Source organism: Notechis scutatus, chromosome 9, assembly GCF_049901735.1.
Source record: "Notechis scutatus isolate UNSWTSFEM ecotype Mainland chromosome 9, rNotScu1.2, whole genome shotgun sequence".
Lineage (NCBI taxonomy): Eukaryota > Metazoa > Chordata > Lepidosauria > Squamata > Elapidae > Notechis > Notechis scutatus.
Window position 1 is genome coordinate 23,881,339 of NC_142017.1, and position 16,484 is coordinate 23,897,822.

The window sequence follows — 16,484 nt, forward strand, 5'->3', positions numbered from 1 at the left end:
TACTTCAGTACTGTCTCTTCTTTATTCCTGGATCTGACAAGCATGAAAGAGAGCTGGGAAATCATCAGGCTATTTAGAGTGAACTCCAAGGCTCTAGACCGGGGTGGGCAAACTACGGCCCGCAGGCCACATCTGGCCCGTTGGTCATTTTAATACGGCCCGCCTCTGGAAAAAAAAAACCGGGGCCGGCCAAAAGACACCCCGCGCCGCACGCCAAAAAATCGCACACACAACACGGAGCTGGGCAGCCGCTTCCCTGGTGGCGGGGTCGAGGTCACCGCCCAGGGAACGCCCACTGCTTTCCCTTGCCAGGGCCGGGCGGTGGCGTGTTGCCCTGCGCCGCGTGGCCCCCGCCTGGCAGCGCGCTTCTCGGCTGGTCTCCTCCTCCTCGGCCATACAGAACAAACAGGCAGAGAAGGAGGAGACCAGCTGGCTGGTTGGGGGAAGCTTTCTGCCCCGAAAGAGGCAGCTACTAATCTCCGGCTTTGCTCCGCTTCTCCAATGGTCCGGCACCACCCTGTTCTATGCGCCGGCTGCTCGGACTTGCTGGGCCTGACACATAGAACAGGGCGGCGCCGGATGTTGGAGAAGCAGAGCGGAGCCGGAGATCATTAGCCACCTCTTTCGCAGCACAAGAAGCCTCCCCAACTGGCCAGCTGGTCACCTCCTTCTCTGCCTGTTTGTTCTGTATGGCCGAGGAGGAGGGGACCAGCCGGCTGGTTGGGGGAAGCTTTCTGCGCTGAAAGAGGCAGCTACTCATCTCCGGCTTTGCTCCGCTTCTCCAATGGTCCGGCACCACCCTGTTCTATGCGCCGGCTGCTCGGACTTGCTGGGCCTGACACATAAAACAGAGCATGCTGCAGGCATCTCGCAACAAGCCCCAGGACATGTGGTCACCTGCTGGCTGGCTGGGCCAGGCCGGGCTGGAAGAGGCACGTTCTCCAGAAGAAGGAAGAAAGCGCTCCGGGAGGGCGGGTGCCGGGCAGGTGGGCGGATGTTCCGGGACCACTTAAAGGTCGACTTTAAGAGTGCCCCCATGGAAGAAGCCGAGCAAACGTAGTGGCGGCAGGGGTGACGGGGCATGTGTGTCCCTCCACAAGGAGTATGAAGGGAGGCAGACACCGCACCTCTCAGGAAAAAAGTAGGTGTCAAAGCCCTGGCTGTCACCTGGGAGGGGACCATGGAGGGACCCATCACATGCCCTTGTTGCCCCCGCCGCCTCTACTTTTGTTCTCGTTCTTGGCTTCTTCCATGGGGGCGCTCTTAAAGTGAATCTTTAAGAGCTGGAAGACGTTTTGTTAGATCGCCACCAGCTCATCGTTGGGAGAGGTGTAGCCCCTGAATACACGAGAAGTCTTGGGCAAAGTTCTCTGACTTTTAAAACGCATCCGTGCGGTATTTGCCTCCCTTCATGCTCCTTGTGCATGCCGGGAGCACCTAACTGGAGCAAAAGAGAGCGAAGTTGACTGCTATGAAATGAGCACCTTGGCTTCCCCTCTTGCTCCTCACAGTTGCCCTGAGCTGGTGCGGTTCTTTACTTGGGCAGCCAGACGCCCGCAGCAGTGCCCGCAGCAGCAACAGGCAGTTCCACCCGGGCTCCGCTTAGGTGTCCGGCTGGGGCTGTCAGGAGTTGCTACCGCCGGCGCAGCTCCGCGTGGCTCCAGTCCTGCGTTGCCTTGGGAAGGGAAAGGCAAAACCAGGAGCCGCTGAGCCTGAGCCTCCAGTGCCGCTGCTGCGGCTCTTCCTTTTTGCCTTTCCCTTCCCAAGGCAACGCGGGACTGGAGCCGCGCGGAGCTGCGCCGGCGGTAGCAACTCCTGACTCAGGGGGCCTCCGAGGGGAGGGGAAGGAGAAGGGGGGGAAGGGGGGGCGATTCCCAAAAAATCTTGTGCTGACCCGGCCCGTCTGTCAAATTTTAAAAGTCAATGAGGCCCCTGAGCCAAAAAGTTTGCCCACCCCTGCTCTAGACCAGGGGTTCCCAACCTTGGCAACTTTAAGACTTGTGGACTTCGACTCCCAGAATTCCTGAGCTAACTTGACTGGAGGAGGAATTCTGGGAGCTGAAGTCCAGAAGTCTTAAAGTTGCCAAGGTTGGGAACCCCTGCGAGTCTAGACAATCTCTCTCAATGACTTCATAGCATACAACAAGGTCCACAAACTGGCCACCAGTCCAGAAACTGGTGCCACACAAATGAGTGAAACCCCATCTGCACACACGTGGAATGTAGTCAGAGCACGTAACCATGCCTCCCAGGTCTACAGAAAAACCTCTTTCCACAGAGCCGTCCCTGGTGTTGAAAAGGTTGGGGGCCTCTTGCATATACAACAACAGAGCTCAGCTTGAGGCACATCACATAACTAAATCCACACTACACCACTCTTCTGAGGCCAAAGAAAAAGCAAGGTATCTCCACTTTTGCCCCTTTCAAATCCTTACCTGCCCGTGCCATGCATAATGCAAGATGATAGCAGAATTTGGGTGGTTGCCAAGGAAAATGGGCATAAGGGTGGAGATGAGTTCATGCCGCAAAGTATGCCAAGAAGTGTTGATCTGTAGCAAAGCCAAGACCAACATATCTGGACAGTGCTTGATAGGGAAACTGAAGAGCTGCTTGACTTGTTCATACTGGCCCACCTCTGCCAACCGCAACAGGGACTCAATCAAATCTAGGCTCTTCCTAACAAAAAAGAAACAAAATTGAAATTTATGAGCAAGTTCACATGGCTTTTTAGCTTTACTTAAATACTTCTACATTGTTACTTGCAATGAGAATGCTGCTACTCTTTGTACACTCCAGCAAAGATCATGTTCCCATTTGGATTCTTACAGTATAATGTCCTACATGAGACTGCTTTGAAAAGTGTACAACTGGCCCAGAATACGACAGCCAGACTGACTCTGCACCTGCTTACGATGTACATAGGATTCCTTCCTAAAATAGCTAGTTTGAATCTGGATGCAATTCAAAACACTAGTTATTGCACAGAAAACTCCAAATTTCTGGGACCTGAAAGACCATAGTCACTGTGTATACTGGAAACATTTGCGAACTGGCTTTTTTAATGAGCTTTCATTGTCCTGAATTATACTGGTTTTGACTACATTTATCAGTGGAAAAATCTTGTAAATAAATGTTCAAGGTTTGAAAAAGGCAGGCTAAGAATTAAAAACACAGGCTAAGAAAGCTTCAGAGTTACATAAGTCCCTCTTTTTGTCTCTCATCTCTCATTATTGCAAAGTATAAAAAAAATGGGACCATCCATGGAATTTACACATTTAACTTTTATGCAACTTATTATAGTCTAGCCAATACATTCAGTGCTTGGAACTATTCCCCTACATTCAGTGCTTGGAACTATTCCCCTACTAATCTTACTATTTGTTTAATATATCACCTTTATTATTTTTATAAATAACACAAAGCCGCAAAAATACCAAACATTTCTTCTTCTCCCCCTTTTCCTCACAGGAACTCTGTATGGTGGTTTGGGTTGAGTGAGAGTGACTGGCCCAAAGTCACTGAGCTGGCTTTCATGCCTAAGGCAGCACTAGAATTCAACATCCCCTGGTTTCTATCTGGTGCCTTAACAAAAATGCCCCTCTTTGGTTGATTCATATAACTGTCTGTGCTCTTGGAGCTTCAAAAATTATTTCCATCAGAGAGGTCTCATGATAAATACTGTCCTCACTATGACCCCGCCAAGCAAGTGCATCTTAAGAAAAGCAATATGCTTACCATGTGGCAATTTCTCGATTATCATCCTCAGGTGGTGCTTTCAAGATCTCCGTGGAAACAGTATGACAGGGATAGTCAGCAAAACAGAAGATCTCTGGGTTAATGAGGGAATACTGAATGAATGAGAGCTGCAAAAAATGACATCATTGGAATCATCATTTCAGGCCTTTAACCACATTACGTGTGGATCTTCATCATCTTTTCCTTCACATTTTGCCCCCACTCTTATGCATTTAATTAGTTTTGATTTTCCTGCTCACTTTCAAAACAAAATTTAAAACATTGATTTGTTCTCTTGCCACAACCAATTTATCATTTGTAACACTGCATTATTGCATTACTAGAAAGGGGGTGGGGGAAATCTCATATGCCTAAAGCTCAGTTTCTAAAGCAAATATTTTATTCCTTGTAACTCTCAAAGTTAAGTTTAATTTTAGTTAACATCTACAATCAGCAAAGATGTTGTGATTGTTGCTATCTCCCTTGCTATAAATCCTAATTCTTTGAAATCCCAATAATATGTACTAATAATTCAAAGCATTCATTCAAAAGCTTATCATTTGAAAGATCAGCTATTTTTTAAAAATTCTAAATCATGCTACACCCAAGTGAAGACTCATGAATTAACAAATAAGTAAATCTCATAAACAGTGGTATAGTCATTATAAAAAATTAAAATAGAGAAAAAATCTGAGAGCTGCATATTTACCTGGCCTTCAGCATGTTTCCAAGGTCTGTATATTAGATCAACTGGAAAAACCTCCAGTCCTAATCCTCGCTGAACTCCAAAGACTACAATTTGCAGGCCCTTGCTATCACGAATTTGAAATCCAGGGTGGTCCAGCTCATAGGTTACTTCCTTGAAATTTAAGGTTGGGTTCTGCAGAGGATATAAAGAGGCAGTAGTTTAATATGCAATATTTCCCACTTTTCCATGGATTAACATAGCACAGTCAGATGAATACATTTTAAAAAGTACAGAAAAGGTGAGGTTTACTGTTTTCCTAGCCCTAAAACACAAAACAAAACAACAAAAAAGATGAAGTGACTAGTTTACTCCAAGTTTATCAAGGAAAGAAGGGAATATTTGGATTGGACATAGGAAGCTTTTATGCAAGGACACAGATAGCAAAAAGCCTCCCGGAAGATTAAAAAAATAATTATCAAGAGGATGCTGTGTGGAAGGAAGGAATGTGACCCCACAAAGCTATTCACTATAGTTTGAGAATATATTCCCTTCCTTGCCACTGATGATGTTTTAGGTTTCCTAAATGGAGATGGAAGAACAGCTAACTTCCACCTCAGGAATCAAGAAATCAGACTCCAGCCCCTTTGCAAGGGAAGGAGGATCCCTGCCTCTGCCCTGGACAAAAGGGAGGTAGTGACTGCAACACCCTATTGAGAGGGGCTGAAGCAGCATTGGCTGGATAATCTGCCAAGAGAACAAAGTAGTTCTTTCTCCCTCAGAGACATATGGTATGAACATAAAGATTTAAAGACTTCTTTACATCCACTGAGAATTAGCCCATTCTCTTGATCCACTAGATAGTTCAAATGACTCAGCCAGACACAACTTTAAGGACACTGCAAGGAACTATGAAGGGCTGGGAAGGAAAATGGAAAAACTGGATCCAGGGAGAATAAAAAATATATTAGAAGCCAACAAGTAATCATGCACTGCGAACTTTAGTTTTTTGATAATGAGACACATTTTCAAAACAGCAGACTCCTGGTGAGATGGTCTGTATCTCACAAAACCGGGAAGAATGTGTTTGAAAGGCAACATGCAAATCTGAAAGCTATGGAGGAAGAAGAAAATAGCCCAGAAACAGCACAAGACCAAGCACCGAGAATGGGATGGGGTTGGAAGGAGTCTGCAGAATACAGAGGTGCCCAGGTGAGCCAAGGATCCCCATGTTGCTATACAAATACACACAGCATGGAAAAGAAGAAGCAAGTTCTTAAGCAGAGAAGGCTAGCTTAGCAGGCATTACTGAAATCTGCGGGAGGAACTCCTGAATGGGATGTAAGGACTGAAGGGCAGGATGTATTCAAAAGGAAGAGAACAGACAGAAGAGAAGGATAAGTAGCACTCTACATGAAGTGCACATATCACTGAAAACCAGCACAAGGTTCAGTTCAGAGGTAATAGCATCTCAGACATTAATGAGGTTGGAGTTGTCAGGCAGGCAGAAGAGCTGGATAAGATTCTTCTGGACAACATAACAACGTTTTCAGAGAGGCTGCAATGAAGGCGGATATTATGGACACAAGATTTCAGGAGAGTCAATCTTAGCTAGCTTGGAGAAGGACTAGACAGGATCCCATGGAAAACCTCCTCAGCTCAAACGATGTACAAATGCTGGGAACTTTTGAAAAGATAAGCTACTGGCAGTAGCACTCAAGTCTTATATATCGCTTCACGGTGCTTTCCAGCCCTCTCTAAGCGGTTGACAGAGTCAGCCTCTTGCCCCCAACAATCTGATTCCTCATTTGGCCGACTTTGGAAGTATGGAAGGCTGAGTCATCCTTGAGCCTGGTGAAATTCAAACTGCCAAATTGCAGTCAGCTGCAGTCAGCAGAAGTGACCTGCAGTACTGCACTCTAACCATTGCACCACCGCAGTACAACCAGGCATTGTTCCAATGAGACAAATATGTGGGCAATTGAGGAAATCAATTAAACTAAGAGTTAAAAGGAGATCTAGAGCAGGGGTCCCCAACAGGCTGTGGCCTGTTTGAAACCAGGAGAGATGAGCGCGCATGAAGTGAGGTCGCTTGCAAGCATGTGCAAACCTCCACTCATGTGAATGGAGCGTCTCCACTCGTGTGAGTGGAACTTTGCAACGGATCACAAGTGCCCTTTGCTCAAGCACGAAGCTCTGTTCACATGACTAGAAAGCGCGTACACCACTCACATAAAGCAAAGGCACAAAAGGGGGAGGGGCTGCAAGAAATAGTAGGAGAGGAACAAGGAGCTTTACTTTGGGGGCCTGAAATAAATCAGACCCTTAACATGAGTAGCAACCCTAGGAAAGCATCAGGATTACGTCAAAGCACTGGACTACTATGAATGAATTTAAATTACCAAGACCAGTTCCTGAATGAACCTGGGACTGCCAGCTTGTGGCCTCTTCTCTGATTGTCTATGGCAGGGGTGTTAAACTCAAGGCCCGTGGGCTGGATCCAGCCTGCGGGGGTGCTTAGATCTGGCCCGTGGGGGCATCCTGGAAACAGTAAAGAAACCAGGCAGTAACTGTGAGAGGGATCTTGGAGTCTTAGTGGGCAGCAGCTCAATATGATCCAGCAGTGTGCAGCGGCAGCCAAAAAAGCCTATGCAATCGTAAGCTGCATTAACTGAGGGATACAATCAAAATCAAGTGAGGTATTATATTATTATTATTATTATTATTATTATTATTATTATTATTATTATTATTATTACTACTACTACTACTGCTACTACTTTTATTGTCAGAGTACAACATGTGTACAATAAGATTGACCTCATGTGTACAATGAGCCTCCCTTCGTGCACCCCTCTCCCCAATAGAACTCAGTGAGGACAGAAGTCCCCAACCCAGGGGACTTCCGGTTTGAGCTTCTACAGCGACAGACCGAAACCACGACTCTGCGCGGTTTCGATTTGTGCTCGCCGCTGGAGCGCCCCGAGCCGGCTGGTTTCGGGGCTAAGCCACTCCGTAGAGGTGGTAAAGAAGGGGGAGACTGCCTACAGGGTTGAGGAGAGCCGCATCTCTCCTCCTCAGTTGGCCATTACTCCCGTTCCCAAAGGCAGTTGTAGCAGTCAGAAATGGCCACCACAAAGAAGAACTCGACCAGAAAAGAATGTGCAGGAGGAAGATAAGAAGAGAAAGTTTTGGTTGACCAGGTCAAACAGCAAAAGCAACAAACAAGGTACCCTGGAATTGAAACTAGTAAAAAAAATAACACTGTTCCCAAAGAAGATTTTTAAGCAGCGAAGGAGAGAGAAAAGGGAAAAGATTTGGTTTTCTTTTTTTTTTCTTCCTTTTCCTTTTCCTATACTGACAGCTAAGAGACTTAAGCAAGAAATTCGAAAAAAATCCACTTTGACATTAATAGGCATTTAATGCTGAAAATAAAAAGTCAAAGGGATAATAAAGATTTCTGGATACTTAAAAGCCTTTGAAAACAGGAAAGGGGAGAAAAAGAATAAAAGGGCAGGATCTGGAAGGGAGGAGACTGCCTGGAATTAAAAAGAACTTACCGTAAAATCTCAACAAGACTTCTAAAAGATACATCTTAACTGAAACATTGCAATAAAATAATAAAACCCCAGGAAGAGAAAGTGGAAAAAGAAATAAGAAGAAACAGCTTGGGAGCATTTGGATTACTTGGTGATCTCTGGATTTTTGGTTATTGTATTTGAATGATTAAAATCAATCGGGTGGTTGTTTAAAACTGTTTAAAATGGCTCCACTCTTAGAAGAACTGAAAATGGAACTTAAAAAGTACAAAGAAGATGCACAAGAAGGGAGAGGTTCTTTTGGCTTCACATTACAGTTCTTAGAAATGGAGATTTGGAAATATGAGAAACAACAAGAAATGCCTGCAGAACAAGAAGATTGGGACAAAGAAGAAGCCATCTTTAATGAACAAGCAATCTTAGGTGGGGGAAAAAAGGAAAGGGGGAAAAGAGAATGGAAAGTTTAAGATTGGGAAAAACAACCCCCCCCAAAAAAAATAGATTGAAAAATAAGTATAAAATCAGAAAGCAACAGAAGAGGGAAATGCAGAAGAGAGAATTAGAAGTACAAGGGGGTTAAAAGGGGAGGGAGAAGAAGAGAGGGAAGAAAGAAAGGAAAAGAAGTTATAAAGGACAGAAACAAAATATAGAGAAACAGGGCCTATTTAGAGATAATGGGTGAAAATCTAATCGAAAAAGGGATTCTGCAAAGATACATAAGATAGTATTGTTATATTAGAAATAGAAATAATTTTAGAAAATATGAAACGATGTATGATTAAAATGTTTGATAAAATAGTTATCGTAATTTAGTGGAATGTTTGTCAATAAATAAATGTAACAAAATGAATATTTAATGATTTATAAAACATATGTGAAGAGAAATAAGGGAAAAATTAATTATGGAGATTATACGTGTCTTCAAGGAAATATATTTAGTTGAAAAGAAATGTTAAAGATGTTAAGATTTTAATATTAATGATAGAACTGAATTGGAATGGAATGAGGGTTTTAATTCCATATATTTATAATCCTTTTTTTAAAGAATATAGTGTGTATTATAAGAATGTACCAAGCAGAATTCGATTGGAAGTTATGTATTATGTATTATATTGAATGTCACAACCTTAAGGTATATATTGAAGTTTAAATAAGAGTTGAATGGATGTAATTAAAATATAAAGGTGTCATACTCCAATTAGTAACTACAGGAGAAAATTTGTTTAATGAGAAAAGATAATATGAAATTGAAACAGAACAGACAAAAGTATAAATATAAAGATTTGAATTGAGATGAGATAATCAAAATAAAATTGAGAAAATTAAAAAAGGGGAAAAACTATATAGAAAATGCAAAATAGTTATAAGATATGTAATAAGTAATAAAATAGTAATAAGATAATAAGATATACACAAAAATAAGCATGAAATTGAGTTTGTGTCTGTTTAAAGAAGTGTAACCCGGGACCATGCTATTTTTCAAAAAAGATGTTTTACTTGTATTTTGTGTGTGAAAACCCAAATAAACTTTAATTAAAAAAAAAGAAGAAGTCCCTAACCCAGTCCCAATCTTTTTATACTAGGTGACCTTGTTGCCTAGGTGACAACGCGCCGACCCTGCAAGTCTATCATACTATCTTGAAATGAAGTTATTTTCCGTTCAGAAGTCTGACAGCCCATGGTAGGAACTGTTCTTCAGCCTGTTGGTGCGGCTGGCTCTGCTTCTCTATCTCCTACCCGATGGTAGGAGAGTGAAGAAGTGCTGACCGGGATGTGAGTTGTCCCTGAGAATTTTCCTCACTCTTCTAAGGCAGCAAGCCCTGGCGATGTCATCTAGTGGTATCAGGGAAAAGCCCACAATGTTTTGTGCTGTGCAGACTACGCTCTATCTTTCTATTTGCAGCTGTCAAGCCAGCATACCACACCATCATGCAGTATGTGAGGACACTTCCTATTGTGGATGGGTAAAAGGAGGTCATCATTCATTGTTCCACTTCATTCTTTTGCAAGACCCTAAGGAAATGGAGTCTTGGTTGGGCCCTTCTTGCCACCTGGGTTGTGTTGGTTTTCCAGGTAAGATCTTCCAGGTTTTCCTGGGAAGTAGACTCCCAGGAATTTAAAGGAGGAAACTCTCTCCACACAGCCCCCCTTGATGTAAAGTGGGATGGGTTCCTCTCTCTTCTTCTGGAAGACTAACACCATCTCCTTTGTCTTGCTGATGTTTAGGTGCAGGTTGTTTTCTAGGTACCATGAGAATAATTTTTGAACCTCCCCTCTGTACGCTGTTTCGTCTCCACCTGTAATGAGACCCAATACATCATCTGTATGTATCATCTGTGAACTTAATGGTCACAGTGGATGGGTCAGACGATACACAATCGTGTGTACAGTGAGTACAGATAGGGACTGAGCACACAACCCTGTGGGGAGCCAGTGCTAAGCTTCAGGGAGGTGGATGTGACAGAACTAGCCCTCACAGTTTGTGGTCGGTCCCTCAGAAAGTCTTTGATCCAGTCGCAAATGGAAAATCCAAACCAGTTAGCTTTTCGATAAGGATGCTCGGCGGGATAGTATTGAAGGCCGAGCTGTAATCAATGAAAAGCATCCTGATATAGTTTCCGGGTTTCTCAGATGGCTCGGTACAAAATGTAAGGCAATAGCTATGGCATCGTCTGTCGACCTGCTCCCCCTGTAGGCAAACTGATGTTTGTCGAAGTCTGGTGGGAGGCATATCCTAAGGTGTTGGAGAAGCATTTCATCACTACTGATGTTAACGCGATAAGTCTGTAGTCATTTAGACAGTTAATTGCTGTTTTCTTGGAGACTGGGACAATAGTGGCTGTTTCCAAGCAGGACAGAACACAGGCCAGTTGCAGGGAGATGTTAAAGATCTTTGTCAGGATCCCTGCTAATTGATTGGCACAAGTCTTTACTACTATCCCCAGCACCCCAGCTTTACTGGGATTCAAAGCCTTCAGTGCAGCTCTCACTTGATGTTCGTATATATATGTTCGTATATTATTACTCTATAAAGCCTTAGTAAGATCATACCTAGAATACTACATCCAGTTTTGGTCACCACACTACAAAAATGATGTTGAGGCTCTAGAAAAAGTGCAGAAAAGAGCAACAAGTATGATTAGGGGACTGGAGACTAAAACATATGAAGAAAGGTTACAGGAATGGGCATGGCTAGTCTAGCCAAGAGAAGGACCAGGGGAGACAGGATAGCAGTCTTCCAATATCTGAGGGGCTACCAGAGAGAGGAGGGAGTCAAGCTATTTTACAAGGCACTGCCCATTGTTCATCCCAGAGCAGCTCCTTCACCCAGCTGCACTGTGGACCACCAAAATTCTTGCAGACCATTTGTTGATGACCTCCAGCTCTGTTAATTCTGAAGACAGCAAAGTCCGGAGATGGAGAGGACTGCTGGCTTGAAAGAGAGATCAAAGAGGCTATCTATCAAAACTGAACTGCCCTCTCTCAACAGAGTGGAGGGATACGACATCATCTATCTGCAGTCAACAGACTTTTCAACAGTTCCAAGAAGGCTCATACCCATTTGCACCATTCAGGTGATCCTGACAACACAGATAAACCTCTACATGGTCTCAACAACTCTCTAAAAGAATGCAAATGACTAGCTGTCTGCAAGGATAAGCCTTCCATTTATCAATTTTTAACAACACAACTGATCAAATACAATGTGACATTTAGATGGCTGATACCGGAAGGAATGCTGATCTCTTGGCAAGACAAAAAATTCAGAATAGACACTATAGATAAGGTACATGAGTTCTTTGAACATCACTTTACAGTAAATGAAGAACAGGAAAGTAGAGAAGAGGTAGAAAGTAAAAGTCAGGATGAACTACAAATAGAAGAAAAAACAGTAGAACAGGAAGAAAAAAGGAAAGCGAGATGAACAAGAAAGTGCAAGAATAAAAATACAGAGGGAGGTAAGAACAACCAGAAGCGTAAGACCTATATATAAGTGAAAAAGATGGAAGAGGAAGTAAAGATGCTCTCTGTGAACATAAATGGATTGAACTCCCCACAAACGGAAAACAAATCTTTACAATTACAAAGGTTAAAATTGGACATTACATGTCTCCAAGAAGTCCACATTAAAAGGCAATGCAGAAATGTACTGGAATACCCTAAAATGGGGAAATTGTATTCATCATTAGCATACCAAAAGAAAAGAGGGGTAGTATTATATATTAAAGAAGCGTTACAAGCTAAACAAATTTATACAGATGAAGAAAGGAGAATACTAATGACAGAGATAATAATAAATCAGAAACAAATTCTTTTGATTGCAATATATGCCCTGAATAAGCATCAGGAAGAGTTTTACAAAAGATTGCATTAAAAAAAACCAGAAATGGATTATGAAAATATATGCATCATCGGGGATTTCAATGTCATCGTGGATGTCAAAAAAGATTACAGAAGTAGCAAAAGAAACAAAAAAATAAGAACACTTCCAAAAGCCTTCGCTGACATGATACATGAAATGAGCCTACAGGATATCTGGAGAGAACTTAATCCAAAGACCAATCAGTATACTTTCTACCCGAATATGCATCAATCATGTTAAAGAATAAATATGGTGAGGATGACGTCGGGAATGAGGAAAGTTCATGAAGTAGAGATAGTAACGAACACATGTGCAGACCACAACCCTATAAAAATTGTGTGGAAAGGACAAAAAAAGAAATTGAGATAGACAATGAATCAAACAGGTTAGACAAATGATGAAAAAAGAAATGGATTTTTAAAAAAGAAAATAAAAAAGAGGAAACATCCTTACAAATTGTCTGGGAGACGGCGAAAGCATATATGTGAGGTCTAGCGATAACATGCATAGCAAGAAGAAACAAGAAAAATAGACAACAGCAAATTAGGTTACAAGAAGGGCTTAAAGGACTAGAGAGAGAGATTTGCAGAAAAATCCAAAAAACAACAAAATAGAAAAAAGAGATTTAACAAAACATACATTGAACCTACAAGAGGAACAAGAGGTACAAGAGGAAATAGCACAAAAAAATTAAATTGACGAAACAAATTTTTTTTGAACATGCAAACAAACCGGGGAGGTGGTTGGTGTACAAATTGAAAAAGGAAGAAAAAAAGAAAATGATACATCAACTACTAGATGAAAAAGGTATTCTCCACCACTAAAATGAGGATAAAAAGAAAATAGCGCAGGAATTTTTCAGAAATTTGTATAGACAAGAAAGAAGACCAGAAGATACAACTATACAATATTTGGAAAAAGCAACACTACTCAAAGTATCAGACTCAGTAAGAGGGATGCTGAATGAAAGGATAACGGACGCAGAAATAATCAAAGCAATCAAGGCAGAAAAATAATAAAACACCCAGAATAGATGGAATACCTGCAGAACTATGTAAAAACCTATAGGATATATTGGGACCAATACTGTTGGAGCTTTATAACGAAGCTCTACTACAGGCCAAACTACCTAAAACCTGGATGGAGGCATATATCACACTAATTCCAAAGGAAGATTCAGATGTTCAACAAATAAAAAATTATAGGCCAATATCACTATTAAATGTAGATTATAAAATATTTGCCTCCATAATTTCGGAAAGATTTAAAAGATTTCTAAATGAATTTATCCATCCAGACCAGAATGGCTTCTTACCAAAAAGACAACTCAAAAATAATGAGGAATACTATGAAACTCACTCCAAAAAGCAGTTAGCACTGATGCACAAAAGGCTTTCAATAATATAGATTGGCAATTTATGCCACAGCAATTGGAAAATATGAATTTTGGTAATTTTTTTGTAGAAATGATCAAATCAATCTATTCCAATCAAATAGCGAGAGTTATAATAAATGGAGAAATAACAGAGGAATTCAATATAAATAAAAGTACGAGACAAGGGTGCCCATTACCCCCCCCTTCTATTCATATTAATGTTGTTCTGCTCAGACTGATTAGGCAAGATCCAGAATTAAGAGGTTTGCAAATAAAAAGAGAACATTATAAATTACAAGCTTTCGCGGATGATTTAGTATTTATTTTGGAAGATCCTTTGGAAACAGGACCTAAACTAATTAAGAAAATAGAAGAGTTTGGTACAGTGGCAGGACTCAAAATAAATAAGGAAAAGACCAAAATGTTGACAAAAAATCTTATAAACAGAAAAATGAATTGATTGAAAAGGTAAAATATTTGGGAATTTGGTTAACATCAAGATGTATATCCATCAAAGAAGACGATTTCTGGTTGGAAGGATATTTACAATAAAAATGAATATTTTACTGAAACTACTATTTCTATTTCAAACAACCCTGATAAAATTAGGAAAAAGGTATGGTGAGGATCTAAACAGAGTGATTTCTAAATTCATCTGGCAAGAGAAAAAACCTAGAATTAAAAGGGAAATGCTTCAAGACTCCAAAAACAAGGGTGGGTTTGGGCTTCCACATTTGGAGCTTTACTATCAGGCATCAATTCTAATGGATAAATTAAATGGATAAATTAAAAAAATAAAAGAATGGATAAATTAAAAAAATAAAAGAATGTTAACAACAGAGGGACACGATCTGCAATTGGGATGGCACGCATTCTTATGGGACGGGAAAAATAAATCACAGAGATATGTTCAAAGACATTACATTAGAAACGGTGTGATATCAGTATGGGAAAAAGTTAGACAGAACCACTACATGAAAATTCCGGTCTGGTTATCCATGATAGAAGCATTAATACACTGCTCAAAAAAATAAAGGGAACACAAAAATAAGATGTCAACCACTTGACATAAGACATCCTAGATTTGAATGAATGAAATATTCTTATTAAATACTTTGGTCATTACATAGTTGAATGTGCTGACAATAAAATCACACAAAAAATATCAATGGAAATCAAATTTAGCAACCCATGGAGGTTTGGATTTGGAGTTACACTCAGAATTAAAGTGGAAAAAAACACTACAGGCTGATCCAACTTTGATGTAATGTCCTGAAAACAAGTCAAAAGGAGGCTCAGTAGTGTGTGTGGCCTCCACGTGCCTCTATGACCTCCCTACAACGCCTGGGCCTGTTCCTGATGAGGTGGCAGATGGTCTCCTGAGGGATCGCCTCCCACACCTGGACTAAAGCATCCCCAACTCCTTGACAGTCTATGGTGTAACGCGGCGTTAATGGATGGAGCGAGACATGATGTCCCAGATGTGCTCAATTGGATTCAGGTCTGGGGAACGGGCGGGCCAGTCCATAGCATCAATGCTGTCGTCTTGCAGGAACTGCTGACACACTCCAGCCACATGAGGTCTAGCATTGTCTTGCATTAGGAGGAACCCAGGGCCAACCGCACCAGCATATGGTCTCACAAGGGGTCTGAGGATCTCATCTCGGTTCCTAATGGCAGTCAGGCTACCTCTGGTGAGCACATGGAGGGCTGTGCAGCCCCCTAAACAAATGCCACCCCACACCATTACTGACCCACTGACAAACCGACCATGCTGGAGGATGTTGCAGGCAGCAGAACGTTCTCCACGGCGTCTCCAGACCCTGTCACATCTGTCACATGTGCTCAGTGTAAACCTGCTTTCATCTGTGAAGAGCACAGGGCGCCAGTGGCGAATTTGCCAATCTTGGTGTTCTCTGGCAAATGCCAAATGTCCTGCATGGTGTTGGCACAACCCCCACCTGTGGACATCGGGCCCTCATACCACCCTCATGGAGTCTGTTTCTGACTGTTTGATCAGCCACATGCACATTTGTGGCCCGCTGGAGGTCATTTTGCAGGGCTCTGGCAGTGGTCTTCCTGTCCCTCCTTGCACAAAGGTGGAGGTAGCGGTCCTGATGCTGGGTTGTTGCCCTCCTACGGCCTCCATGTCTCCTGATGTACTGGCCTGTCTCCTGGTAGCGCCTCCATGCTCTGGACACTATGCTGACAGACACAGCAAACCTTCTTGCCACAGCTCGCATTGATGTGCCATCCTGGATGAGCTGCACTACCTGAGCCACTTGTGTGGGTTGTAGACTCCGTCTCATGCGACTGCTAGAGTGAAAGCACCGCCAGCATTCAAAAGTGACGAAACCATCAGCCAGAAAGCACAGGAACTGAGAAGAGGTCTGTGGTCACCACATGCAGAACCACTCCTTTATTGGGGATGTCTTGCTAACTGCCTATGCTTTCCACCTGTTGTCTATTCCATTTGCACAACAGCATGTGAAATTGATTGTCAATCAGTGTTGCTACCTAAGTGGACAGTTTGATTTCAAAGAAGTGTGATTGACTTGGAGTTACATTGTGTTGCTTAAGTGTTCCCTTTATTTTTTTGAGCAGTGTATATCCCAATGTTTTAGACCCAGATAAGATTTTAAGATACAAAGACATTTTAAACAAACAGGGAGTGTTGAAAACCAATCAGGAACTAAAAAAACAGGGAATAGAACTAGACTGGTGGCCGCTTATTCAAATTCAAACAAGATACAAGAAAGATTGAGAAATGTATGGATTATATAAGGA

At 42.1% G+C, this 16,484-nt stretch overlaps 1 protein-coding gene across 9 annotated transcripts in view; it reads right to left on the reverse strand.

Moving 5' to 3' along the window:
* Positions 1-16,484, reverse strand: part of CNOT1 (CCR4-NOT transcription complex subunit 1) — a 159,985-nt gene that overhangs the window by 103,134 nt on the left and 40,367 nt on the right. For all 9 annotated transcript variants that reach the window (XM_087971881.1, XM_087971876.1, XM_087971879.1 and 6 more), the window contains exons 11-13: positions 4,445-4,615; positions 3,736-3,863; positions 2,436-2,676 (exon numbers count right to left, since the gene is read on the reverse strand). In XM_087971881.1, coding sequence (XP_087828007.1) covers positions 2,436-2,676; positions 3,736-3,863; positions 4,445-4,615 — 540 coding nt within the window. The remainder of the gene's footprint in view (positions 1-2,435; positions 2,677-3,735; positions 3,864-4,444; positions 4,616-16,484) is intronic.